Source organism: Neomonachus schauinslandi, chromosome 6 (genome assembly GCF_002201575.2).
Source record: "Neomonachus schauinslandi chromosome 6, ASM220157v2, whole genome shotgun sequence".
In the NCBI taxonomy this organism is placed as follows: domain Eukaryota; kingdom Metazoa; phylum Chordata; class Mammalia; order Carnivora; family Phocidae; genus Neomonachus; species Neomonachus schauinslandi.
Window position 1 is genome coordinate 83826183 of NC_058408.1, and position 26598 is coordinate 83852780.

Consider the following 26598-nt stretch of genomic DNA (forward strand, 5'->3'; position numbering starts at 1 on the left):
AAGAACAAAAACAAAGTTAAATCCTCTCCTGGCCTTTTCACCCTCCACCCTCTATCACCCAGTCTTCTCTTGCATTCACGAACAAGCTCTGGAAGTTTCCGTCACCAATGACGCAGAGCTCACTGGCCCCCACCACCCCGCTGCCAGTTTGCATTCTGCTCCTGCTACTCCCGTGAAGCTGCTGTCATGAAATGATGTTCTTATCGCCAGGATCACTGGCCGTTTCAGACTTCTCCTTGGGTACTTAGCACCAGGGGCCGGGTGTTCTAGATTCTGCTCGTCCGTCAGGATCACCTCAGTGGGTACACATTAAAGTCTCCTGGGGGGCTTTTAAATATCCTGGTGCCCAGGCCCTACCCCAGTCCAGACGAGTGACATCAGAATCCCTGTTGGTGGGTGCAAGCATGAGGATTACTCACACCCCCCCCACCCCCCAATGATTTCAGTGTGTGGCCAAGGCTGAGCATCATACAGAACCAGGGAGCTCGAAAAGCAGCTCCGTGTAGGCTCCCCTCACTGGTTTCTCCTCTGCTTGCACTTTCTTCGGGATTTCTGTATCATACCGTTGACACCAGGTTCTTTTGATACTCAACTGGAGTGAGTGTTCGTGGGCCGGATTATAATCTTCTGAAGGGCAAAACCCATGCACATATTGACTTAACCTTCACAAGCTCTGGTGAGTCCAGGGTGCCCTCCTTCAGGGGACGGCGGGGAGCCAGGGCACCACGCTGTGGAAGGGCATCAGCTGTTACGTGTTGTGCGTCGGTAAGGGGTGAAGTGGTGTGGTTGGCGTGTCTCTTCATTTCTCTCTGGAGGCCATAGCCTTGAGTCACTCAGAGGTAAAGATCAGCACTGAGGTAGTCGGAACATGTGACAGCTATTCCCTCAACTCCCACATCTCCGAATTTCCTGATTTTCTTCACAGGTGAGAGAAGCGACTTACACGTTAGTGCTGAGCTAAAACCTTTTCTAGGAAATACCCCAGGGAGGGAGCTGATGGGCTTCTCCTGCCTGACTCAGCATCCTGCTATGACCCTGGGCCATTCCCTCTGTGGTCTATTGTCTGGGGCCTAATTTAATGATGGAAAGCCTAGCAGGAGGCTCAAAGGTAGGCTTTGTAAAAACAGGATGATGTGGCTACAGCAGGGGCTCCTCACAAAACTGTAAGGAGGGAATGCAGTTGGGGAAGGGCTTCAGAGGATTCTGGAATCACCGTCTTCAGATAATCCTAGCATCCAGGCAAGCGATCTTTTGTTTGATCCATTTGAAGTCGGTTTTTTTAAACAAATAAATTCTGAATTTTCTGTACAAATTGCAGATAAAATGCTTCAAGGGTTTATTATCTCAGTTCCCACCTAAGCGATTTGCAAAGACTTCTTCAATCTTGCTCTTCGCGTAGCTTGTTCAATTATTCCTGATCCAGGTGTTTCTTGCCTGGTCTGCTTTATTTATTTTTTTTCTTGATTAAGCACCAGGCTCAACAGCTGCTTTTTTAAACCTTGAGTTGATGGGATTTTCTTTGTTTCAAACAGTTTCTCATACTCAGTGTCAGCTCTGCTCGTTCCAAACAGTGGTGAGATAAATCTGGGAATAATATTCTCGGTACTCTGAGGAAAGATTTGATTATCTGGGACTGGTTCCCTTTACTAAGCGGTCCCATACCACAGCAAAATCCTGTGGCGTGCTTTCATTTCAGTCCAAAGACCAATAAAGGTAACTGATTTCACACACCGCCCTGGCCCAGTGGTTCCTGGGCCTGACGTCCGTGAAGTTCTGACTTGGTTGTGTCGTGGGACGTGGGGAGGGATGCAGCATGAGGGGAGGTGAGACGGAGCATGACAGGGCCCCCACCTCTACTTCACCCGAACAGCTGTGCTCTATATTTTATATGCTAGAATTCAATAACTGGTTTTGTTGCAAAAAAAAAAGAAAATGATTCCATAGCTCAAAAAATGTTTAAATGTAATTTTTATAGATATAATCAAATGGCTCTCCAAAAGAGCTGCCCCAATTCGTAATCTAACCAAGAGTGTTTTGCCATATCCTCACTAATGCTGGAGATTCGGTCTTTAAATTTTCTAGTCTCATGGGTGAAATATTATCTCATTCTCATTTGAATTTGCATTTCTATTATTAATAGTGAGGTAAGGATCATTTTACATATTTATTGGCCACATATTTTTTGTGTGAATTGCCTGCCTATTTATGTGCTTTACCCATTTTTATTAGACTCTTACTGAGTTTTGGGAGGTATTCTCTCATATTATGATCTTAATATGTGTTAAAAATATTTTCTATCAAGGTGCACTTGTCTTTTATTTTTATCTATAACACCTTTTTAAAAAATTATAATTTCAGGATTTTGTGTCTTTCTTAAAAGTGTTGTTTTTTTTATTTTTCAGCTCCAGGATATAAAAATAATACCCCCTATTTTCTTTCTTTTTTTTTTTTTTTGAAGACTTTTTTTATTTATTTGACAGAGAAAGACACAGCAAGAGAGGGAACACAAGCAGGAGGAGTGGGAGAGGAAGAAACAGGCTTCCTGCTGAGCAGGGAGCCCAATGTGGGGCTTGATCCCAGGACCCTGGGATCATGACCTGAGCCAAAAAAGGTAGACGCTTAACCGGTTGAGCCACCCAGGCGCCCAATACCCCCTATTTTCCTCTGATACTTCTATAGTTTTACTTCTTTCCATTTTTGTTTTGAATCCTGTCAGGTCTTGGGATTTGCTTTTTACTCTGCCTTTTAGGTAATTAGCTACCTTGTTATATTTTCATGGATTCTAGCAGAGCACACGAGACTCCTGGGTCAGAGACAAAGGGCCTTATTTCTCACAGCACAGGGGCAGCATGAGATTCAGCGTGTTTGTTTCTGTTTCTCTTGCCCCCAAGACCCACAGGAATGGTGCAGAGCACCATTTTCCAAGACAGGAGAAGAGCACTTAGCTCAAGGAACCAGCCATTTTGTAGCAGAGAGAGATGCCATTTCATCCCTCAAGGATGCTCACTGCAAACATGGTGCTGGGGAATAGCCTGGGTCTTGCATTCTTGGCAAAGCAGTAGGATATGTTGGAGAATGAGCCCACTAGACTACTGGCTCCCAACAAATTCAAGTAAAATGTATTTTCATACGTGATGGGAGATAGGGATCCATTTTTTTTTTTCCCCAAACGGATAGCTAATAGTCTAATACCATTTGCTAAGTAACTCCTCATTAGTGATTCCGTCATTTTAAAAACACCACTAACTTGAAATACCCCTTTTGCCATATGCTACATTCCCATTCATAGGTGGTACACTTCTGGATTTACATGTCTGTTAAAGTGATCCATCTCTCTGTTCTGATAACAAAACCATACTGTTTGGTTTCCTAGAGTGATAACATTGTTTTGATATCTGGTAAGTCTAGTCCCCCTGTTTTTGCTTTTGCCTTGTTGTTTTGTGGTGGGTGCTATTCTTGCTCATGTTCTCCTTGGATGAAATTTAGACGCACATTTTATAGAAAGCTCTGCTGGCATTTTGATCGACATTGTATTGAATTGGCAGATTGAGAAAAATACGAACATCATTCAGTAACATGGTGCATCTTTGTGATCATTCCGTTTTTTAAGTGTCTTTCAGGAAACTTTTGTCATTTTTTTGAGATTTGTAATCTCTTAATGGATCATTTCTAGATATTTTATAGGTTTATTGTGATTGGGAATAGAATCTTTCTTTCCTGTCACATTTTTAATTGGTTACTGCTGGCATATGGGAAAGTGATTTCTTTTTTTATTTGATCTCATTTGGGGCACCCCTATGAACTCTGTTATAAACATAATATTCCAATTAATTCTCTTTAATTTTCTGGTGGGAAGACATATCTACAAATAATGACAGTTATGGCTTTTTTTCTCCCCGATATTTACCTTCAGTTCTTTTTCTTATTTCATTGGCTCTGACCTCCAGGGCAGTGTTGGAAATGGGCATCTGTGTTAGTTTCCTATTACTTCTGGAACTAATTACCAAAAACTTGGTGGGTTAAAGCAACATAAATTAATTGCTGTAGAGTTTTGGAAGTCAGAAGTCCAAAATGGGGTTCACTAGGCTAAAATCAGGGTATCTGTTCGGCTGCATTCCTGCTGGAGGCTCTAAGGGGAGAGTCCATGCCCTGTTCTAGAGGCTGCCTCTTGTTCCATCTTTCGGGCCAGCAGTGCAGCATTTTTTATCTCTGTCTGACTCAAACTCTTCTCCTGCTTCCCTCTTTCCCTCACAAGGATCCTGTGAGTACATTGGGCCCACCCAGATAGTCCGGGATAATCTCCCCATCTCAAAATTCTTAATCATATCTGCAATATGTATGATGTATTCCCAGGTTCCAGGGATTAGGATATGGACATCTTTGGGGGCCCCTTATTCTGCCTACCACAGCATCCTTGCCTTAATCCACATGTTACAGGGAACAAGAGTAATATTTAAGCATTAAAAAGTAAGGTTTGTTTTAGGTTTGTAATAGACCATTTTATCAAGCCGGGAGTTTCCTCCTCTTCCTGGTAATGAAACTTTTATCAGGAAAGGATGTTGAATTATTTTAAAATGTGGGGGCACACATTCAGATGATATTCTTCTCCTTAAATCTATTAAAGTTATGAGTTACATTAATAGAGTTCTTCTTGCTGAAATATCCTTAAAATTCTGAGATAACCTCTATTTGGTCATGATATATTATTCTTTTTATACAATGATGAATTCAACTTGCTAATTTTTTTCTTAGAGAGCGGGAGAGGGGAGAGGTGCAGAGGGAGAGGGAGAGAGAGAGAATCTTAAGCAGGCTCCAACACCCAATGCAGAGCCCGTTGTGGGGCTCTATCTCACAGCCCTGAGATCATGACCTGAGCTGAAATCAAGAGTCAGATGCTAAATGACTGAGCCACTCAGGTGCCCCACAACTTGCTAATATTTTATTTAGTGTAGTTACCTCTATGTTCAAAGTATGTGTGGCCCATGACCTGTGTGTGTGTGCATGTGTGCAATCTACCCTTATGTAATTTTAAAATCAGGAATATGCCCTTAGGTGTACTTTACGAGACCTCACGGGTCATTTTCACATATTTAATGTTAAGGAGTTAACAGAGGATTTTCGAACACTGACTCCCCAGAGGGGTCTTACACAGCAGCCTAACACAAGTCATAAGCTCTGCTTTATTTGATGGATTTGTTGGGGAGATATTTTTGACTTTACAACAGTGACACAGCATTGGTGGAAATCCTCAAGAAATAAAAATATCTACATGCAAAATTAGAGAGAATGAGTAAATTGAGAATCACCTTAAATGATACGCTGAATGAAAGCGAGCCAAGAGCACAAGTATATACAATGTCTTAAAATAAAATGTCAGTGTGTTTTGGAGATAGAATGGTTAATATGGATGTACCAAGCAAATACTGGTAATTTTTTTTAGATTTGGAGTTTGAGGCCCATCTTCTTTGGAGAACTGTTTCTCCCACTGAAGAAAGGCACATATCCATAAAGGGATGCTTTAGCAGGAAGTCAAAATAGTTTCACTGACCCCAAGCTAAAACATAGCTTGATTGCTATCTTCAATTACATGGAAAGTGGTGAGTGGATCATGGCCAATTCTCCATTTATAGAGACAAAGGTGAGAAGATGGTGGCATTTTATAGCAGCAACATGTTTGCTTAAAGAAGAAATATTACTGGCTCTTGGAGGAGACTAGGGTCCCAAGAGGATAGTGAACCTCAAGATCAACATAGTCTTGAAAAATGGTAGGCAAACAAGCCAGCCATAGGTATGCTATGCCAAACCCTGTGCAGGAGACTGAGAGCCCTCACGTGGGTCACTGTTGTGGTCTGAGGTCACAGCTGCCATTTGCCCACCCCTCTCACCACAGTAGACGGAGGAAAACAGCGTTCTTCAGAAATCCCAGGACACGATCTCAGTTTCTTCTCCCAAGCTTCCATTGGAGATGATGCCTAAATGAGGGCCAGGCATCCTACAGGATCATCTTGCAGAAAAAGATCGAGGTCCCCTTGCTCGACCGTGGTTGGAAACTCAGAAGCTAGAATCTAGGAGAGAAAGAGACAAAGTAAACATGATGCAAGATCCTGATTAAAATTAGGTCGTCCAGCTCAAATCAGAATCTTGGAGCATGTAGAAAACCTGTAAGTTTAAAGCATAGGAAAGAATTTGTAACCTAGAAAAAGGAGCAAGCGTTTCTGGGACCTTGATTTGTAATACTGCATGGGAAGGTCTTCTACCTTGGCCTGGTGTATGGGCTCCACTCTGTGGTCCTGACTCCCTTCCTTCTCTGACATGGCTAGATGTCTTTAGGAGACACCCAGATTCTCTGGTCCCCTGAGCCCCAGATCTCAGGATTACCTGGGCAGCTTGATCAGAATATAGACCCCAGATCCCCTCACAAATCACCAACTGAGGATCTTCAGGAACTGGGTCAGGAAATCTACTTTCGATGTTGAATGGCTGCCTTGTGCCTGACCCTTGGGGTCCCAAGGCTGGCTTCGGGAAGCACTTTCACTGGCTAATGGCAGTTCACCCGTCGATATGGAGGCTCAGGAACACAGAAGTGTTGGGTGTTAAAACATCATGAGCTCAAATGTATTTTTATTTTTTATTTTTTTTTAGATTTTATTTTTTATTTATTTGACAGAGAGAGACACAGCGAGAGAGGGAACACAAGGGGGAGTGGGAGAGGGAGAAGCAGGCTTCCCGAGGAGCAGGGAGCCCGACTCGGGGCTCGATCCCAGGACCCTGGGATCATGACCTGAGCCGAAGGCAGACGCTTCATTGACTGAGCCACCCAGGGACCCCTCAAATGTACTTTTAAAAAGCTTTTCATCAAATCTTGCCTTTTAATGATTTCTCGCTTGGGAATTACTCTTTCATCATTTGTTTGGGATTTAGTTGAAAAAACATCACTGAAGGCCACACCCTTACTTTCCTTTATTAGATGGGATTCTGCAGCATAAACATCCTTTGGTTTATTTCTGAAGCTTATGCTAAAATGAGACTAAAGGTAGCAGCGAACACTTACGTACGTATGGGGGACGGTGCTCAGTGCTTGATGCGAGTTTACACATTCTGTCCTCTATGGAAGCTTGAGACATGATGAGGTAGGTACTGTTACTGGCCCCGTTTTTACAGCTGGAAAAACCAGGGCACAGAGAAGTGACTGGCGTAGTGTTTCATCATGGTGGAGTCCTGCCCAGCCTCCAGAGTCCTGTTCCTGACCACCACTCTGTGCCATCATTAACCCCGTCTACTCTGTAGGAATTCCTCAGATCGCCCCCATCCCTGCGGCAAGCATCCCCACCCTCCTCACATCCCTAAGCTTTCTTTGTGGATGGCTCCTGCCTGGGGTTGTACTGCCGAGAGCTGCTGAAGGTGCATGCTGATGTGCCTCACGGCTCCCAAAGCTCACGGTGGTCCATGCTCAGGGATGCTCCACCCTCTGTCCTGCTGGCCCGGGCCCTCTCCAATGGGAGTTACTTCTGCCTTGTGCTCTCAATGTTCCCGCTGTCTTGAACTTGTCTTCTGCATCTTTCAGGACTCAGGCATGGGTCCTGGGGGACAGATGAATGCTGGACATTGGGGTGGATTTGTTCTCTCCCCCCACTGACCCGTGTCCATTGTCCTGAAACCACACTTGTGCACCCAGTCCCCAATGTAAAGAGATCTTAGCCAGCCCCTCACCCGGCCTCCACATCTCCCTGGACAAGCCTGATTTTAAGGATGAACGCAGAAAGAAAAAGATGATAATGAGGACAAGGGACTTGCCAGTATCAACAAGTATCAGAGCCAAAATTGAAGCTTGGGTTTAGGTTTCTGGCTCCCAGCTCTTTGGGGCCATAGGTGCCTCTCTGTGTGGTACCTGAACTCTAAAACCTAGTGAAGCACCTTGATCCTACCTGAGGGATGCCATTGCTTTCTGTCAGAGTGCTCTTCACCAGGTAGGAGGTAGCTGGGATCCAGGGGCTGGTTTGATTTTAAAGCCGATGGACTAGCTTCAAGAACTAGTTCATTCTAACAGAGCCTCTGGGCTGGTCTGTAAGAAGATGGTCCAGTTACACACTCTCAGCGCAAGGCTGGGTTTCCTGGATGGGTGGGGAAGCAGAAGGCAGCCGTGGCTTTGCTCTGATGCGTCTTGCGTGGCATGAGATACAGAGTATTTGTTCCCACCTGTCTTACCCTCTTTCTTATCCCTTTCTGGCCTGTTTCCTCTTAAAGGAAAGGGCTAGAATAATATATCTTGTGCAAGCACCCACGAGAATGAGTTGAGCTAATGTGATGGAAAGGGCTTAGTAATCCACAAACCATCAGAGAAATGGAAATTATCAACCTCTGTCTCACTTCCTGTTGCTCAGAGGCGGTGCTAGTCACCTGGACCATTGTTGTTCGTTAGTACTGGGAGTGGGAGTGGATCTTTAGCTTGAGAATATGGCTGGGGTGGTGGAATTAGCCACAAAACCAGGACAGGTTGCTGAATTGCACAGAGGGAGTAAAGCACACGAAGGCATGCTGGGCTCCCGAGCTGGATGTGCTCTCTGAGCCTGGAGTACCGACTGAGGAGGACAGGCCCAGCTCCCCATGCAGCTCCGTTACTAATCGGTAAGCACAGGGAAATCCAGCCTGCAAATCACACTTAATTGTTCGCATATGGTCTACCAGCTCTCCGTTTACTGCGAGATGCGCGGCAACAGAAGGCTCTTCGCGATGCTGAGCTGTAAACACAGTCTATGGGCCTGTTTGGAAAGGAGCGAAAATGAACAAATCAGTCATTGTTCTGGAGAGCCCACTGCAAGTCCTGCAGGAACTATCCTGGCATTAAAGTTGTTTCCCCCTGAACCCTAAAATTCATTAAGCCAGGATCCAAGATAATGACCCCATTGTCCAAAACTGGAAATCTGTAACCTCCCTCGCGTGGTGCTTTTTCTCAGGAAGAGCAGCTTCTCAGCAGAGGCACGATGAACCTTTGGGCTGCATGGTTCTTTGTTGCTTTGTTGCAGCAAACCTGCCTGACTTCTCCCCACTAGGTGACAGAACACACCACCGCCCTCCTCCCTGCCCCAGTTGTAACATACAAAAAGGTTTCCAAAATGGCCCACAGGGGCCCAAATTGCCAGCAGTTGAGAACCAGTGAGAGAAGGTAGAGATGAGGGATGGGCTAAGCCCATCAGTGATGTTGAACAAAAGTGGGGCTTAGAGGGGCATGAGCAACCTCAGGCTAGAACAGAGCCAGGAGGAAGACTCTGTAAATAAAGAAAGCGGAGTTACAAGACGGTGAAAACAAACAGCCTTTGCTTCGACTGGCCATCCTCAAATTGTCCTTGCTGTGAAAGGTGATGGCGAGGGTGCTGAGATGAGCAAGACCAGTTAAAGCGTAAGCCTTGGGCCAAGCTCACACACCGGCAGTGGCCGGCTCTGCAAGTGACAGCCAGAGCCTCAAGCCAGAAAACAGCCTTTTCTAGAGGGGCTGGGAGCAACGGTGCTTAAGTACCAACAACCCCAGCCTCTCATCCATATGGGTCACCAGCAGTTATGTCATCGTTCATAGGAAGCTGGGTCAGGAACCAGAAAGACAAGCACAGGGAGTTTGGGCAATCAGAGTATCATTGGAGATCCAGCTTTATGGTCGTTGGTGTCTGCTGGGGCTGCAGAGTCATGCCAAGCCAGAGGCTGGAACGTCTGTTCTAATGCACACATGCACACACACACACGTGTACACAGACACATGTGCGCACACACACGCACACACACGTGCACAAATGCACATGTCATGAGAAAGGCAAGATCATGACTCCAGTCCTCGGCCTGGGGAGTGTGGATGGAACCTTGCAGGAGAGGGGCTCAGGGCCAAGCGGGAAGCAGTGCAGACAGAGTCCCTCTCACGGAGTCAGCTGGAGGGCCAGGACACTAGATGTGTTCTTCGGTTGAGCGGCGTGGTCTTACAGCCTAAACAGTACATACCAGTCTTTTCCCTTAAAAGGAAAATGCACTCAAGCACTAGCTACTCATCATATTAAGGAGTAATATTTTTCTAGTGCTCTTTTTACTGAAATTTTAGCCTGCATTTAGTGCCTTGGAAGCCCATGCTTATCTCCGCACCATGGTCTTTGGCTCTCTACGTGTGCATATGCATCTTTAACACACTATTATACACGTGTCCAGTTTCTTCTGGGACCCGGTCTGCCTTGGCCTCTACCTAATCCCACACATCTGGACACAATTGCCCCTGCATGGGTGATTGCCTGGCCAACAAACTCTGTGATAGAACAGCTGAGAACAGATGAGAACAGTGAGAACATGAGAAACATGTTCGAGTGGGGGGAATTGGAGGGGGGATGGGGGTGGCTGTTTAGTCCCCATGAAGGCCAACCTTGACTGGCTCAGATATGGTACTCTTTACCCACTCCAGCTCTTGGCCTGGGGGTGGGAGCTCGGTATCGCTCAGTGGAATCTTAAAAAGACAAAGCACTATGAAGCTCCAAATCTGAAACGTGCTGCAGGTGTCCCAGAGACCTGGCTCTGCCCCTCAGAGCCCTCCCCAGCTCATCACATCCCTCTGCCTTCCTCCTCTTCATTCTCTTAAGGATAATGAAACACCTTTCTTTCAGGATGCCGTTACCTTTAAGGTGCTAGGGATAATACTGCCTGAATTCTGATTCAGGGTTTGTTTCCTACATTGAGAATCATTTTAAAAGAACAGCATTAGGTCTGACGTCATTTTCTCTCCCCAAAAATGACAAGCATGTGTTGCCGGGGGCCTTCGCATGGAAGGGGTGTTTTCCCTCCTGATGAGTAAGCAGTCTGTGGTTTCCCTGCACCTGCACTGAGCAAACGAGAGCCTGGCGCCTTGAACTCCTTGCTCTGCTCTCTGGTCTGCAGGGGCCGCTCTGGTTATCTGGGTGAGTCCCTTAATCTTCCTTTGCCACCATCCCCATCCCCATGTCTGGAGGAGTGTTTTGTCTTCCTGTGTGTGCAAGCAACATGGCATTCCTAATCCTTTTCAGAAGAAGACCCACCCATGTCCTGCTGCTTAGCTGTTCCTTCTCAGTGCTTAGCTCCCATCTGATGACAGGGGCATTTTCGGATGTTTTCAGCCAACAGCAGGTAGTACTCATTACTGTAAAGCTTCTGCTCTTGGCATTCGCCCTGCTGCATCCCAGCCCTGCTGTCTTGTAGCTCCCTCCTCGGTGCCTCTCAGGTGGTCGCTAAAGCTCGCAGCCCCAGGAAGTCTTTGTTCCGTGAGGGGAGAGCCTTTTGAGAAGGCTGCCTCCCAGAACTCTTTCTGGAAGTTTCTGGGCTCCTCCAGACCACAGCATCCTGAGCCCCACCTGCCTAGACCTCAGCTACTTCCGTTTCCCACAGTCTGCTCTGACTCGAGGCCTCGGCATCCCTCTCAAGAGAGTTCCAGAAGGAAATTAATGATAGTGGTACGTTTTGCCACGAAATGCTAAAATAGCCATCAGTTGGAATGATTCCCCTGACGTGCAGGTCTAATGTGCTGTGTTGAATCAAAAGTCTGGCTCGGTGAGCCAACTCATTAAATCCTTACGAGCAGCCATCCTCAGAGATTGTCCTTCTCACACATTTTCCTGCTCATTCTGTCCCAGTTCAGCCCTATCAGGACTGCTTTTGCTTTATACCCACCTCATAACCACCTCAGTAAGAGGCCAGGGTTGTTCGACTGAGTATACTCGTGGAAATAAAGTAGGAAGAACACCTCTTCCTGTTCCCATTGTACAGGATCCATTGCCTTCCCAAAGCCGGGTTCCCCGACGTTCATCCCAACTGTAAAGTTCCCAGACCATGGGAGATTTCCCTTGGGTGGACTCTTGTGTTCTCGATCCAGGCAATGCTCAACTACGTGCAGGAAAAGCCTGGAAACGGGAAAACCCGGATAATCCTGAGAAACCCTTCGGTCATTCATTTTAACCGCTCCCCCACCCCCCCATGAGGCCACTTCCACAGTCACTCACCCAAGGGTGCGGCTGGGAAGCGGATGTGCTCGGAGAATCGGAATGGCCCATTTGAAATTCTACTGGGTTTCATTTTCTTCCTCTCCACCCTGTGGTAGAATCCAGTTTTTATTACGAGTCACGTAGCCTGCCAGTGCTACTGAGAAACCAAAGGAGAACAGCACACGCTCTGGGCTGTTCCCCAGGGGGCCCTGTCAGTCACCCCCTGAGACCGCTGGGGGTCCTGGAACAGACCAGCCGCACGCAGAGGCTCGCAGTGACCAGGACCTGCACCCTCACTCTTGGAGCTCAACATGAGGGACTCGGGGTCAGGGGGGCACGGTTTCTGAGGCTGGCCATTCCGCCCGTTGTTGGGAGGCTCTGGGCATCGGTGCACTCCGCCTCAGACAGCCTTTGCAAGGCATGACGGTCATTCTTGACATGACAGATGGGAGCCTCAGACCTTGCTCAGAGTGACAGGTTTCTGAACACTGTTCAGTGTGAGCGAACGGTAAGTCGAACTTTGCTTTACAGCTTGGATTCTTTCCTGTATGGCCTTCACGCCCTCTTCAAAGGTGACTTCAGAATCACAGCACGAGACGAGTGGGTATTTGCCGACATGGACCTTCTGCATAAGGTTGTTGCTCCGGCCATCAGGATGTCCCTGAAGCTTCACCAGGTAAAAAAATAAAAAAGTTTTAAAAAATTCATTTTTTTAAAAAAAGGTAAGTCTGAAACATTAGGGAGCAAACAAGACATTTCAGGTCCCTTTTCTTGGCATGACATTTGTGAGTGGGTGTGTTACTTGGGTAACTAAGCATTGAGGCCACCCAGATATTCTTGACATCAGCCAGCGGCTACTGGCCCTCGAGAGCGGCTAGCAGGTGGGGATACTGTGCTAGGACAGAAAAGGGGAACTGGCCAGAGAAAATGACATCTCAAGTGCCCAAACCTAAGCCACAAAGCTGTTTCCCTGGGCACATTCCAGCAGTTAGGACAGTGGGAGGAGGAGGTGTCCCCTCCCCAGCTCGGGATTCGGAAGGAGAGGGGGAAGAGTCCATGTGGATGTGGGCTTGGCTCTTAGGGTCATCGGCTGAGTCACTATCTGCACACTCACCCCCGGGTCAGCTCTCTGGTCCACCCTGAGTCCGCAAACGGACTTCCTTCCTCCAGGACCAGTTCACCTGCCCCGACGAATATGAAGACCCAGGGGTCCTCTATGAGGCCATCCAGTCCTTTGAGAAGAAAGTAGTGATCTGCCATGAGGGTGACCCGGCCTGGAGGGGCGCCGTGCTGTCCAACAAGGAGGAGCTGCTCACCCTGCGGCACGTGGTGGACGAGGGCACAGACGAATACAAGGTCATCATGCTCCACAGGAGCTTCCTGAGCTTCAAGGTTATCAAGGTACAGTGGCCCTATCTCCCGGCTGGTACCAGCGCTCGCGTCCCTGGGCCAGCTTCTCTTTCAGGGACACGCTCTTGGGGGAGCAGAGGTGGGCCAGGGGGCCAGGGTCATTCCCACCCCTGAGAACTAGTGTGTAGGCAGGGGCTTTGGCAAGAAGTCCTGGTAGACGCCCATGTAGATGAGGGTCAGGATCTGGCTTATTTGTAAACACTTTCTAGTTCTCTAAACTTCCAGAACTTTAATAACCTATTCCTGGACCTGAAGGCTTTCTAACCAGTATTTCTTCTCTTTGTATTGCTTCAAACACTGGATCGAAAACAACAACTTTCTTTTTGCCCTGTTTCCCCATGAAAGTGGCATCATACCCATCTTCTAGGACCACTCTTCTGGCCTGACCGTGGAAACGGCTTCAGGCCAGAGTGGTGTAGTCACCGATATTCAGACCCACAGCCCTGCTCACGGTCTGTAGGGTAAAACCAGCAGACTGAAAACATGCGCCGTCATCCACTCTCCTCCCCGTTCCTTCCCTGACCCGCAGGTTAACAAAGAATGTGTCCGTGGCCTCTGGGCCGGCCAGCAGCAAGAGCTCATATTCCTTCGCAACCGCAACCCAGAGCGTGGAAGCATCCAGAACAACAAGCAGGTCCTCCGAAACTTGATTAATTCCTCCTGTGACCAGCCTCTGGGGTACCCTATGTATGTCTCCCCGCTAACCACGTCCTACCTAGGGACCCACAGGCAGCTGCAGAGTGTCTGGAGTGGCCCCGTCACTTTGGACGGCATCAGGACGTGGTTCCGAACCAAGTGGTTAAGGTAGGCCTTTCCCACCCAGGCCTTTATCCAGATGCTGGGGGTGGGGGGTGCATGTAGAGCTCCCCCATTTCTGGTTAGAGTTTCACTGTTGACCACCATTTCCACGTACGATGAAAACTGCTATTCCCAAGTGGCCTAACAGATCATTTGTCTCCACAAGCAGTTTCAGAGGATGAGTCGGGGGGAGCCTCACACAGATGAGACTCTGTGTCCCTCACACTGCCTGAGGCTGAGGTCCGGCTCGCGTTCCTGCAGAGGTTGTGGGTCTGCAGGAGTAACTGTTCCACCTCTGTCAGGGAGACCAGGCCTGAACCTCCCCACCCCCCCACCCCGGCGTGCGGCTCTCATCCAGTAAGCCCTCTGCCTGCTTGTGGAAAGGTCTCGGGTTAGCTGGAATGGATTCGAGGAGGAGCAGCCGCGGAGTGTGGCGGAGCTGCTCATCACAGGCCCCAGAGCCCAGGGTTCTTTCGGAAGGGCAGGGCTGTAGCTTATTCACCCCAAGGCAGTTTATTCATTTACCACGCACTGGCATTTGGGGACCAGGAGCCCCCCTCTCCCCTGCCGCCCAGGCGTGCTGCTCACCCGTGGAGCGTAGTCTTCCACCCTGACTCCGACATGGGTGGGGGGCGGCCCTGGAGGGGGTAGGAATGTCTGCTGAGAGCGCTTGAGGTCCCTCTCCCCTCCCAGGGTGCGCAAGGGCTGTGATTCTGGCCAGGGAGGCGCCGGCAACATTGAAGACGTGGACGGGAGGGCTGCCCCCTCTGCAGGCGGCGGCCGCGCTCTGGGCGGCGAGAACCAGGAGAGCAGCACGGAACAGCCCGGAAAAGATGGGACCCACTACTGGTCGCCCCGCGAAGGGACAAAGAGGACAGGTGGGTGCAGCGGGGCCTCAGGGTTACTGATCGAAGCTCCTTTGGTCCCAGTGACCAACGCCACAGGTGATGCTGTATTCTAGCCTGCAAGAGCTCCTTCTTGCAAAAAGAAAATAAATCAGGATTGGGCCAAAGGATGCCCCAAATTTACTGCCTCTGTCCTGGTTCCCGCCAGCACATCAGTGCTTGGCTTTGCGCTTTGCAACCTGTGAGTGATTCCATCTTTTGGCCTCAGTGCTTCCTCACCATCCAGAAGCCTTCATTAAGTGCCTCTATGTGCCTGTCCTCTGGGCCAGCTCTGCACCAAGTGAGTTAGCAAGGGACAGTCTGTGCCTCCTGGAAGTGCCCTAGGCAAGGCTGAGGATTTAACTGCAACAGGATTTACAGAAAACACGGGCAAGACGGAAGATAGATAGACAGCTGATAGAGAGAAAGAAAGAAACGAAGAAAGAAGGAAAGAAAGAAAAAAAAGAAAGAAAGAAAGCTGATAGTAGAATAATACAGATACATAGGGAGATAGAGAGAGACGCAGGTGACTGATGGATGAACAGATAGATGAGAACGAGATGGAAAGATGGAAGCTAGGAAGGAAGGGAAGAAGGTAGGTAGGGAGAGAGAGGGAGATGGGTAGCTGGGCAGAGTGGCTGGTGTTACCTGCTCCTGCCTGCAGCCAGCTGCCCTGAGGGCTGAGCAGAGCCCCTGCCTGGCCAGAGGCCTCAGTGCTCCAGACTCACTCTCAGGCTGGGAGTGTCTTACTGCTTCGTTAACACTTGTTATTGCTGCATGAGCAATGTTAAGTTTCAGAATCACTGAAGCGATTTTCCGGATGGGAAAATGCAAGGTAGCTTCCAAATGGAGAAATGCCTGCGCACTTGGCACGTCTGTCCAGGTGACTTGTCTGCACCAGAGAAAGTCTGGAGTCGGGGGAGGGGGCTGGGATTGGGCTGGAGGAGGCCCGAGCTCTTAAAGAGTTGGAGGCCGGTGTGCTGGACGAGCCTGGGACCCCGTGAGACGCCTCTTCCCTTTTTTACGAGTAAAAAGGGGCCAATGCTGCTTGGCCTGGCAGACGTGTCCCTCCCTAGTGTCCCTAGTGTCCCTCCCTCCCCTCAGGACCCGGACACCCTGGGTAGTGAATGTTCTTCCCATTCACAGCCAGAGGCCTGCAGCTGGGAGCATATACAGATTTTTGTGGCAGATGTTGGAGCAGGATCTTCCAGAGCCCAAACCAGCTGTTAACTTTTCATTATTCCTTCTTAAAACGGCTCCTACCGAGGTCACTCCTGGCTTTCTGTGCTCTACACTGTACCGAGGCGGGCCTAGGACATCAGCCACAGGCCTGGGCTCCCAGCACACGTGACCGTCAGTCCCCACCTGCAGCCCGAGGCTGCCTCAGGCTCTGAGACCCGCTGTTGTCTTGCTCAGGGGCTTGATGGAGCCCATAGCCAAGCACCAGTGGCTTTGAAGCCACCTGCCTTGCTGCTGTCCCCTCCTGTTGTGTGCCCACCTGCCCGCCCGCCAGGGTTCTATCAGGCGCACCCCTGCAGCAGTGACAAATTGTAATAATAAGTAACAGTCCCCCAGCCCTCACTGCTGCCCAGTGTCATCCTGCGTGCTTTCCAAGTGCAGATTCGCTGGTCCTCACCGTGACCCAACGAGAGAGGCCCTCCCTGTCCTCATCTTGTAGCTGAGGAGACAGGGCACAGAGAAGTTAAGTCACTGCCCAGAGTCACCCAGCGGGGATTCAGACAGACCCAGGCAAGACGAGCCCAGAACCTGCCATCCTAACCACCGTGCATGGTCCCGTCACTCTGGCCCTGGGGACGCTGCGTCACCTCATCAAGTGCCGCCCTTGTCCCCAAGCCCAGGATCAAGCTGATGGAGCCACCATCCCGCACCTGCTCCAGCCCTCCTTCTGGCCCACGAGCAGGCAAAGCAGACACCCAGTTCTGGGGACAGCAGCCAGCCGCCTTCCTTTTTGTCCCTGCTGTCTCCACAGGCCTGCCCTGTGTCCACAGGCGGACAGGCCTACAGAAGGAGGGCGTGGCCCCCTGCAGAGGGGCAGAGGGCTGGGAGGGACAGGGGCCATGGCCCGAGGCCTGCCCTCCCTTCCCCGCTTCGACCACGGGAAGAACCTCTCTCTTGCTCTCCTGCTTTCTCGGGCCCTGCCCCCAGCCCCGACAGCGGCACGTGATCATAAGTCTCCGCCTCGCCGCTGGAGGGGTGTCATTTTGGACCGTTCACATCAGCCTTCACCCCCTCACTCAGCCTCTGATCAAATGCCACTTGGAGAGGCTCCAGCAGGCAGGCCCCCAGCAGGTCAGGGCCAGGGAGCTGGCTGCCGCCCCTGGGCTGGATGAGATGGGGCAGGGGCAGAGGGGCCCTTGGGCTCCGTGGGTGCTCCTATCCAGGCCTGCAGACGTTAGCGCCGGCCACACCATGCCCCATCTCTACCCTGCTGACAGCCGCAGGAAGGCCCAGCATCCACCCTGGGAGGAGAGCCCGGGCAAGTGGTCTGTGTAGGCTCCGGATCTGGGCCTTGAATCCTGAGTGCCAGGCGCCCTGCACAGGGCTCTAGGCAGGAGTGTGTGGGAGCGGGTCGGCTTGTCCCTTGTTCCCATGGCTCCTTGGTCCTGTGGGGGGAGGTGGGCGGAAGGAGGACCTGTGTAGGGCCCTCTAAAGTGCCAGCTAGGTGGCCGCTCAGCGGGATGGCCCCCCCCCCCCAAACTCTCAGAGCTGAATTCCACCACTGTCACTGAGGCTTCCCTTAGGGCTAGACACTGGGTCCTATTCCCACGTAACCAGCATCTGTTCATCACAGTCCAGACCACTGGCACCAGGAGCTGCTGATCCTGTTGGCTTGTCCTTGGTGCCCCAAGCCCCCTGCCCAAATCTCCCCAGGGCCCAGCTTTACGTCTTTCAGGAGTTCTCCAGGAACCCTAGTTGTGGACACACTCCTGGTGATGCCTTGGGGACAGGACTCTGGCCACATGGAGCTGGCACGGTCCTGGGAAGAAGAGGGACCCCAAAGGCAGCTGAGGACCAGACCCCTGGTCTCCCACAGGCGGCTACCACCCCTAGAGCATCCAGGCTGTGTCTCTGGAGGCAGCCAGGATCCCCAGCTGGTCTGCTCAAGGGTCCAAGTGCTTCAGAGGGGCCACCCTTTCCAACCATTTGGATTAGCGTTCCCAGGGGGGCCCAGTGAGCTGAGGGAAGCTGGGGGTCATGGGTCCCAGACAAGAGATGGAGGGGATCACCCCCCTCTCCGCCCCACCCCCACCCCGGCTGAGCTCTGGCTGATGTGGGGAAATCTGGGGGCATCCTGGCAGAGTGGGTCTCTCAAAAGAAATCTAGAAAGGACCAAAATGGGTACACGAGAGGGACAACCTGCCTCTCCCACACTCAGGACACAGACACCTCTCCCTCCTGCCCCCTGGAAAAGTTCAGTGTCACCTTCTTTTTTACTACCACGTGGTTGAAGCCATACAGGGCTATTTGCCACCTTCCGCGGAGGTTCTTTGCACCTGCTCGCTCCCCGTGGGCAGTACAGGACAGGACCCTTGTCTCTTCTCTCCCCGTCCCTTGGCAGTTAGAAACACGCGCCGTCTTGTGAGCCCCATGTCAGAGCCCCAGGACTCGGGGGACCAAAGCACAGGAAGGCAAGAGCTTCCTGAGGCTTCCGTGCTGTGTACCCTTACACCTGGTAAACAGCAAGTGCCCGCAAGTGCCCGCGGCACCGGGGGAGAGCACACCCAGCTGGGCCTCCAAGGTCTGGCCGGGACCCCTTCCACCCACCTCCTCCTTGGCCGATATGGATGGCATGGGCACCCAGGGAGGGTTTCTGGCTCAGAGAGGGCTCAGGGCACAGCGTTTTCCATTCCTGAGGTCCTGTGTGCAGAAGCCCCAAGGTCCCAAGGACAGGAGGCCCCGAGAAGGAGCCGCTCTTGGGGAGCGGCAGCCCCACCTGGCTGGCTGGCTCTGCCCCTCGGACCTGCTGCTGAGATCTTTCCATGAGACGCAGCCAGTGGTGGGAAGCCACCCACCCACCATGCCCAGCAGGCCAGCATTTCCCATCCCCAAGGGGCTGTGTTTTCTCTGGCTTCCTCGCCCTCCGTGCAGCTGAATCAAAGCCCTGTGCCCACATGAGTGGAGACCACAGCTCCCAGAAAGGAGGCCAGGAGCCTGCCCAGCCAGCGCGGGGTCGTTAAAGGCCGTTCGCCAGTCAAGGGGAGGTGATTCCTGTGCCCCGATCTCTGGCCTTGGCCTGGAACAACCGGAGAATCCCTGACCCAGCTCCCCGCCCCAGAGGCCGCCCTCCCGTGCGCAGTGAGGGCCTAAGGGCAGCCTGCAGGTGCACACCCCGGGGGTCTCAGCCTCTAGGGCACAGCATTTTCTAAGCTTCCCAAATGGTTCTAACGGCCAAGGATAAGAAGCCCTGTCCCCATGCTAAAGTTCCCAGGGCTAACTCTGCACCTAATCGGGGATTTAAGAAGCTCTAAGGCTCAGCGTGAGGTCAGTTTTGCAGGCTGGTCCCAGCTGTCCCTTCCTGCCAGTCCATGTGCTGAACCTGTGGGGACGATGCAGTCATTGTCACTTCAAGGGGGCCAAGAGGGCAATGGCCCGTACCACACACTACCACAAAGCAGACAGTGACCACCCATGCGCTCAGTACCGTGCGGGAGGGAGGCCCCTGGGGGGTCGAGGAAGAGGGCTGGCTTCTCTGAAAGGGCACCACCGAGAAGCTGAGCTGGGTAGCAATGATGGAACCGTCTGAAGGGTGAACGTGAACCAAATTCTAAGCAAGGGATCTTGCTTTATGGGGCCCAAGCTCAACTCCCATGACTGGGGCCGCACCTGTTCCTTGACTCATTTTCCAGCTGCACGTCCCAATCCTGGGCCTGGGGTCCTGCTCAGGCAGGAGCACTGTCCCTAGCCTGCCACCCTGTGCGTCTGCTGGCCCTGCTGTGCCCAGCACTCACCGTGCGGCCTCAACTTTGGCCCGACAGCCTATCATCTTGCCTCGCTACAAAGTAGATGTCCCAGCCGGGACGGGACTGGTCCCTATTGGAGAGGCTGGTGACCTCCTTGCAGAAAACAGTCAGGAATTCCTCGCTAATCTGAATCCCAGATTGGGGAGGAAGACTCCACCCTTCAGCTGGCGAGGAGGTGCACCATGGCCTTCCAGACAACCATCCGAGATGAGAGAATGGTGCCAGGCTAATGAACCAAGAAGGGTAATTTTTCTGGTATTTCCAAAACCCAGGTTCTGAGGAGGTTTTCTGGGGAAATACTCATAATCTGATAAAGTAATTGGCAAAGTAAGTTAAATGATCAAATAATGATCCTGGGTAGCACAAATGCATTTGCATGGCTTGCTTACTCGTTCCACTTGCAAAATTAATTTAGAAAAAAATCAAGAACCACAATAACAACAGAGAGCAACGAGAAAGTCTGAAGCGAGGAAATGGGGGGAGGTACCCCTGTCTTGCCTTGAACATAGACCATTCCCCTCTGACATACAGATGGGTCTTTGTCCCCTGGTTTTTGGAATTAGCTGAGAAGTTCCCCCACCAAGCGCGGGTGGTCTGCGATCCAGCATCAAAATCACCGACTTGCGGATGAATGTGGAGTATTTTTGGACAGCAATCAGCATTACCGTATAAATCACAAACAGATGTTTGGCCTTGTCGAACTCTGGATAAACTAACAAATCACCGTCTCTGCTAATTGTGACTCGTCAGGGTCCCTTTCCTCCCCGTGTTTCCCCGTGTAAGAGTAACTTAGCTCTGCAGCAGGGATCGGCCAGATGGGCCTCAGCTCCCGGTGAGAGCCCTGTGCCGGCGGGGGAGGGGGCTGCCCACACTCATCCCTGTCTTGTGGGACTGTGAGCAGCATCATGGGGGGCGCCCCCCGGGGTCCCAGCGGGCAGGCAGGAGGCAAGAGAGACCGGGGGGGGGACACCTGTGTGGAAACGGGCACCCTACCATCTCAGCATCCACACCACACTAAGGTCCACATGGGGCAGAGGGCCCTTACAGCCAAGAAGCCGCTGAGGGGGAGGAGTGGGGCTGGAGGGGGCCCCTGGAATCCCCATATTAACTCATGTTCCCCAAGGAGTTCTCTCTCAAGGACATGTCAATTCTCGGGACCTCCTCTAGACACACGTAAGTAAATTAGAATCGCCAGATGCACAATTAATCATTTGGGCTGAGGTTGAATGTGAGAAAATGCACGGGACAGTGCCCAGGGGCTCACCCCTGCACCCCCTCTATTCTTACCGATTGAATGCCTAATTGTGGAAGCTTTAAGAGACACGTCGATAAGGCACTTGCTAGAACTGTGACCTCACTGACCGTTCCCTTCAAAGTCATAGCTGAACATTAGAGCCCAATGATTCCCGATACTTCAGTTATGCGACCGAGCATTCTAGCGAGCACACGCTTTCCTCCCCCTGCTTCCCTACAGAGCTGCATGGGTAGGCTCCTTCTCCCCTCTGCTGTGGCAACCTGTTCTGCTCTCTTCTAAAGGCAGAAGGAGTCAGTCTGTCCAGGCCCCTGGGGCGTTATGCCAAAGGCCGGCCACGCTGAGCTCGTCAGGCCCGATCCTAGAAAGCCACCAGGCCTTCCTGCAGACGTCCACGTCAGTCCACGAGTTGGCCCAGAGGCTCTCAGGCAGCCGGCTCTCCCTACATGCCTCGGCCGCGTCCCTGCACTCACAGCCCCCGCCCGTCACCACCATGGGCCACCTGAGCGTCCGCGAGCGGGCCGAGGCGCTGATCAGGTCCAGCCTGGGCTCGTCCACCAGCTCGACCCTGAGCTTCCTCTTTGGCAAGAGGAGCTTCTCCAGTGCCCTGGTCATTTCTGGACTCTCTGCTGCGGAGGGGGGCAACACCAGCGACACCCAGTCGTCCAGCAGCGTCAACATCGTCATGGGCCCCTCGGCCAGGGCCGCCAGCCAGGCCACACGGGTAAGGGGCTAGGCCGGCAGGGGCCAAGGCAGGTGTGCGGGCCCCTGGCCTGACGCCCCGCCGTCCGGCTGCCTGTAGACTCCCATCACCTCGTCCACGGGGTTCCCTGAGTGACACACACCGGGTAGCGCTAGACGGGGTGTCCTGGCTGTGCGCAGAGGCAGACAAGTACGCAGCGCACGTCCCGTAGGGGCCCGGGTCACAGTGGGCGGTACTGGCGGGTACCCGATGCCCACGCTCAGCAGAACTGCTACCCCGAGCCCTGAACCGGGGAGGGGAGCGGGAATGTTCTCTGCAGATCCACAGAGCAGGAGCCTGTTCTGCTTCATGCTCTTTTCACATCACCCTGGCCTGAGGGACAGGAGAGGACTCACGCCAGCACTGGAGTTAGATGCTCGCAGATTCCTAGCGCCAGATTTCCAACTGCCGGGGGTCCTTCCGCTTGTGTGTATGTGAACCTCAGAAAGAGACAGGTGGAAGGCCTTCCCCTAACTACACGGTGACTTATGCAGAGCTCCATGCTAGCTGATGTTGGGTCACACTTGAGCTTCGTCAGAGAGGAAGGAAAGAAGGAAGTAAAGAGACCCCCGGCCCTTCCCTTCAGTCAGGATGGAGAGACCGGGAGGCACCGGGCATACATGGGTGTCACACTGGAGGTGTCGCGTGCCCCTTCTGCAGGCTCACACTTTCTCCAGCCAGAGGCTGACGCTCTTTGCAGAGCACGAGGGTCACCGCCTGTCCGGCTTCGGTTCCGGGTGGGTTACTTGGAGGTGGAGGATGGGGGCCACACCCCCGGGGGAAGCTCCACAGGCAGGGGCCAAGGGCAAGCAGGCTGCTGCCCTCAGGAGCTTTAGCTAGGTTAATTAGGTAACTACACGTCTAAACAAACTTCCCTCTGTGTTTCCATTTCCTCAGAAAAAAATGCACAAAATCACACACATTTCTCGTCCTCCCCCCGCCCCCGCCAGTCTGTTTAAGATACCGTCTGTGGGTGTGCGTCTGGGATTCTGGCAAGTTCCCGCAGGACAATAGGGTCCCTGGCACTCTGAGCACCGGGATTACTGTTGGGGCACCAACCTGCTGGACTTAGGGTTTCCGGCAGGGGGCAATGCGTCCGTGTGTTTGGGGGGCACTGGCCGGACCCCAGGACGTGCAGGCACACAGTGTCCATCACCTGGGGGAAGGTCCCCGGGTTCAGAGCCCCCAACCCACCCCGGCACGGTACACCCGTGGCCTCCATCCTTTCCGCGGAGGCCAGCCCCGCGGGCCCCCACACCGGCCCTCAGACCCCCTGCCACACGGGCGGGCGGGGTAGGCCACCCCCGCAGCGGCCGCTGGTGGTCAGAAGCGGCCTTACATGTTTGCTGAGGCTCCCTGCTTCTCTCTCTCTCAAGCACTTCTCTGAGCCGTGTGAATCCACCGAGGCCACCGAGCAGGGGCAGCATCACGACCGCCGTCCGGCTGGGCCCGTGGCAGAGAACGGGGCACTGCTGTGCAGGAGAGCCAGCCAGGAGGACATGGGCCTGGACGACACGGCCTCCCAGCAGAGTGCTTCGGATGAGCAGTAGGGGCAGGGGCTGGAGGGGGGCCCTGCTCTGCAGCCGTGAGAGCCGCTCTAGCAACCCGAGGGACGCTACCCTAGGTTCTCGAAGGACGTCTCCCATGGCGATGAAACACGTGACAGCACACCTCCCTCCCCTCCCCGCCCCACCGACGCTGCTCCAAGCTGCCCCCCCACCCCCAGAGCTCCCGGGCGTGGCACGCACAACTTCCAGAATTTGAAAATTCTAACAAAAGCCAGGTAATAGCTTAAAACAGCTAGAGTAAATAGAGCGCCTAAGTCCCTCTTTCCTGCCCTGAAGAAAATAAGACAACTGCATGTTAACCAATTGGCATTTTGGACATTCCCGTAAACCACGTTCAAGATGCAGTAGGGTTCCATCGCCACGTAAAGAAAACCTCACCTCTTCTAGCACATTTATGCAGATATTAAGTATAAGCCAACGGCAGCTTTACTGAAACGTGGTAGTGCATGCAGTCATGTCTACACTCTACTAGTGACCCGAGTGTAGACATCGAGTCCTGTGGGAGCGTGGAAAGCCATCCGGACTCACATGACGCTCCCCATGAGTCAGGCCTGTGTCGCCCGGTGCTCCTGTCCACTCGCAGGAATGTTCGCTTGTTTTCCAAGCCAAGCCATCCTTCCCGTGCCATAGAACACTCGCACACACCTTTGTTTTGGGAATTAAAATGTTTACAGTTATGGCTGTGTCCGGTTGTGTGAGTTCTGGGGTATCCTTTACTGTGAGAATGGCGTTTGGGCAAATTCTGGGACCTTCCCCAAGTGAAGCCTGTCACTGGGGAAAGCAGAAACCTGACTTCTTGTGGATGTACGGGAGGGTGAAGGGGTCCTGAAACACAGTCTATGAAGAAGAGCATCACTGACCTGGTGAACCATCCCTTCTGGAAAGACAATAGCTAGAAGTAAGTCATTTTGGGGATAGTCCCACGACTTTCTTCAAGGTATCTAGGATTTGAAGTGTGGGGGCTAGGGGAGGGCACAGCCAAGAATTTCTTTCCCCCTGGAAGCAGATGGTAATTTTTTTTCAAAGTAAGGATTGCCAATTAATAATAATAGGTGGGCTCTGTAATCAGAGACACTGTGCATCATTCTCAAATCAGCCATCCCTGGAGATGCAAAGTTGGTTATTATTGATTTAAATGCAGGTGTCTGTCTAATGAGAAGCTGATAGAACCTCATGGCAGTTCTCTAAGTCGGCCAAACCAAACTTGGCTGGCAGTCCCTGAAATCCTCTTGGGCAACTTTATAGCCAAGCCCTAAGGACCGGCCCTGAGCTGTGAGCGTGACCTCCCCACAAAGGGCATCTCCTTGAATTAAGTCAGCCTGTTTCGGGCTGACCACCCTCTTGGGCACCCAGAAGTAAGAAACCCAGAAAGCCACTGCGTTCCACAGAAAATGGATCTCCTGACAGAGCTGGAAAACCAATAGGTCGAGAAACAGTAATGCAGATGAGAAGCCAAAGTGCTCTGGATGCATGTCACTCCGCTCGAGATTCCTGAGCTGCTTCTCTAATCAATGACCCGATGGCTTATCTGGGTCATCTCGGTGCAAAGGAAGCAGACAAGGACGGTCATGGTTTGTCAACAACAGTAAGGCCCAAGTCCTCCGATCCGAATACAAGTCTGCACTGTCTGAGAGAGTAAAACCGTCTTGGGCGTGCATGCTGGGAGTGCGTACACACACACACACACACACACACACACACGTGCACGGGTGTGTGTGCCCCCAAAGGGAAAGATGGGGTTGGATGCACTTCTGGACCCGCATGCCTGTCAGCAATGCAGTCACACTTTTTCTCTACATTGTGGTAAAGAACCTTATATTTACAACACGTGAGCCTGTTTGTTTTTATTTTGAGAGGACGCACGCGCGGGTGGTGGGGGTGGTGCAGAGCGGAAGGGAGAGAATCTGAAGCCTGACTCGGGGCTCCATCCCACGACCACAAGATCATGACTCAATTCGAAACCAAGAGTTGGGACATTAAACCGACTGAACCACCCAGGTGCCCTAATACACACACACACACACACGAGCTTGTTAATCTGATCTTCAGCCAGGCAGCTGTTTATCAGGGTGTTCCTTGCAAAAGACTGGATTCGCCCCCATTTAAAAGAAATATTCCTAAGGTGACACCTCCTGCTGGGGTGATTTAAACGTGCTGCAGCATACAACCGCAGGGTTATTTTCTGCATTTGGACACTGAACGAAATTGTTTCTCCTCTAGAAATGATCTAAAAACTGTAGTGCTTGGTTTTATATAAATCATGGGGCTAATCTGGCATTATTGATTCTAAATTTTGCACTGGGTGCTGAGACCATCTGTTTGGCAAGTAGTTTTTAAAATCACTTGATGCTCCAGCTTCTTCTTGCCCGTAAAGTGTGCAATGCGAAGACCCTGTATACTCAGCCCCTTAGGCCCTCTCCACTGCCTGGGGGTTTTGTCCAAGTCATTATGCTCCAGAGACATAGCACCTGACACCAATGTGCATGCACGCACGCGTGTGCGATCTTCCCAGACACAACCCTCATGAACTCCGAGACAGACAGGAAGAGAAAGAGGAAAAAGGCCCATTCCATGTTTTCTGGGCCACCGTTGCCCCCCACCTTGCGCTTGATGACTTGAGGACTGGGAATGGAGTGAGCCATGTACATCAGCCATGACACTCAGATGACAGTCTTTGCATTTGAAAACTTGTCCATCCCTGCACTTGTGCTTATTCAGAGGTAAAAAGAAATCGTTTTTTAAACGTGTGTGGTAAGTGGCTGCTGGTACAGTCCGCTCCGGGGGAAGAGGAAGGAAGGATCTCGTAAACTCATTCTCCAAATCAGTTCTGCTCTGTCCCATCCAGCCATGTTATTCCAGCTTAAGTTCGTCATACAGCAGTGCATATGTCCATTTCGCACTTTCCAAAGTGAATTCTTCCTTCCAGTTGGCCTCGGACCCAACTGTCTGGTAGGTGTCTGGGTTTGCTTGGAGAGTAGGCATTT

At 51.8% G+C, this 26598-nt stretch overlaps 1 protein-coding gene across 1 annotated transcript in view; it reads left to right on the forward strand.

Moving 5' to 3' along the window:
• PCNX2 (pecanex 2) overlaps window positions 1-23691 on the forward strand; it is a 302267-nt gene extending 278576 nt beyond the window's left edge. The window contains exons 29-35 of the mRNA XM_021696119.1: window positions 12510-12654; window positions 13149-13379; window positions 13918-14192; window positions 14880-15064; window positions 15654-15669; window positions 21596-22028; window positions 23423-23691. Coding sequence (XP_021551794.1) covers window positions 12510-12654; window positions 13149-13379; window positions 13918-14192; window positions 14880-15064; window positions 15654-15669; window positions 21596-22028; window positions 23423-23596 — 1459 coding nt within the window. The 3' untranslated portion in view covers window positions 23597-23691. The remainder of the gene's footprint in view (window positions 1-12509; window positions 12655-13148; window positions 13380-13917; window positions 14193-14879; window positions 15065-15653; window positions 15670-21595; window positions 22029-23422) is intronic.
• Window positions 23692-26598: the final 2907 nt, after the last annotated feature.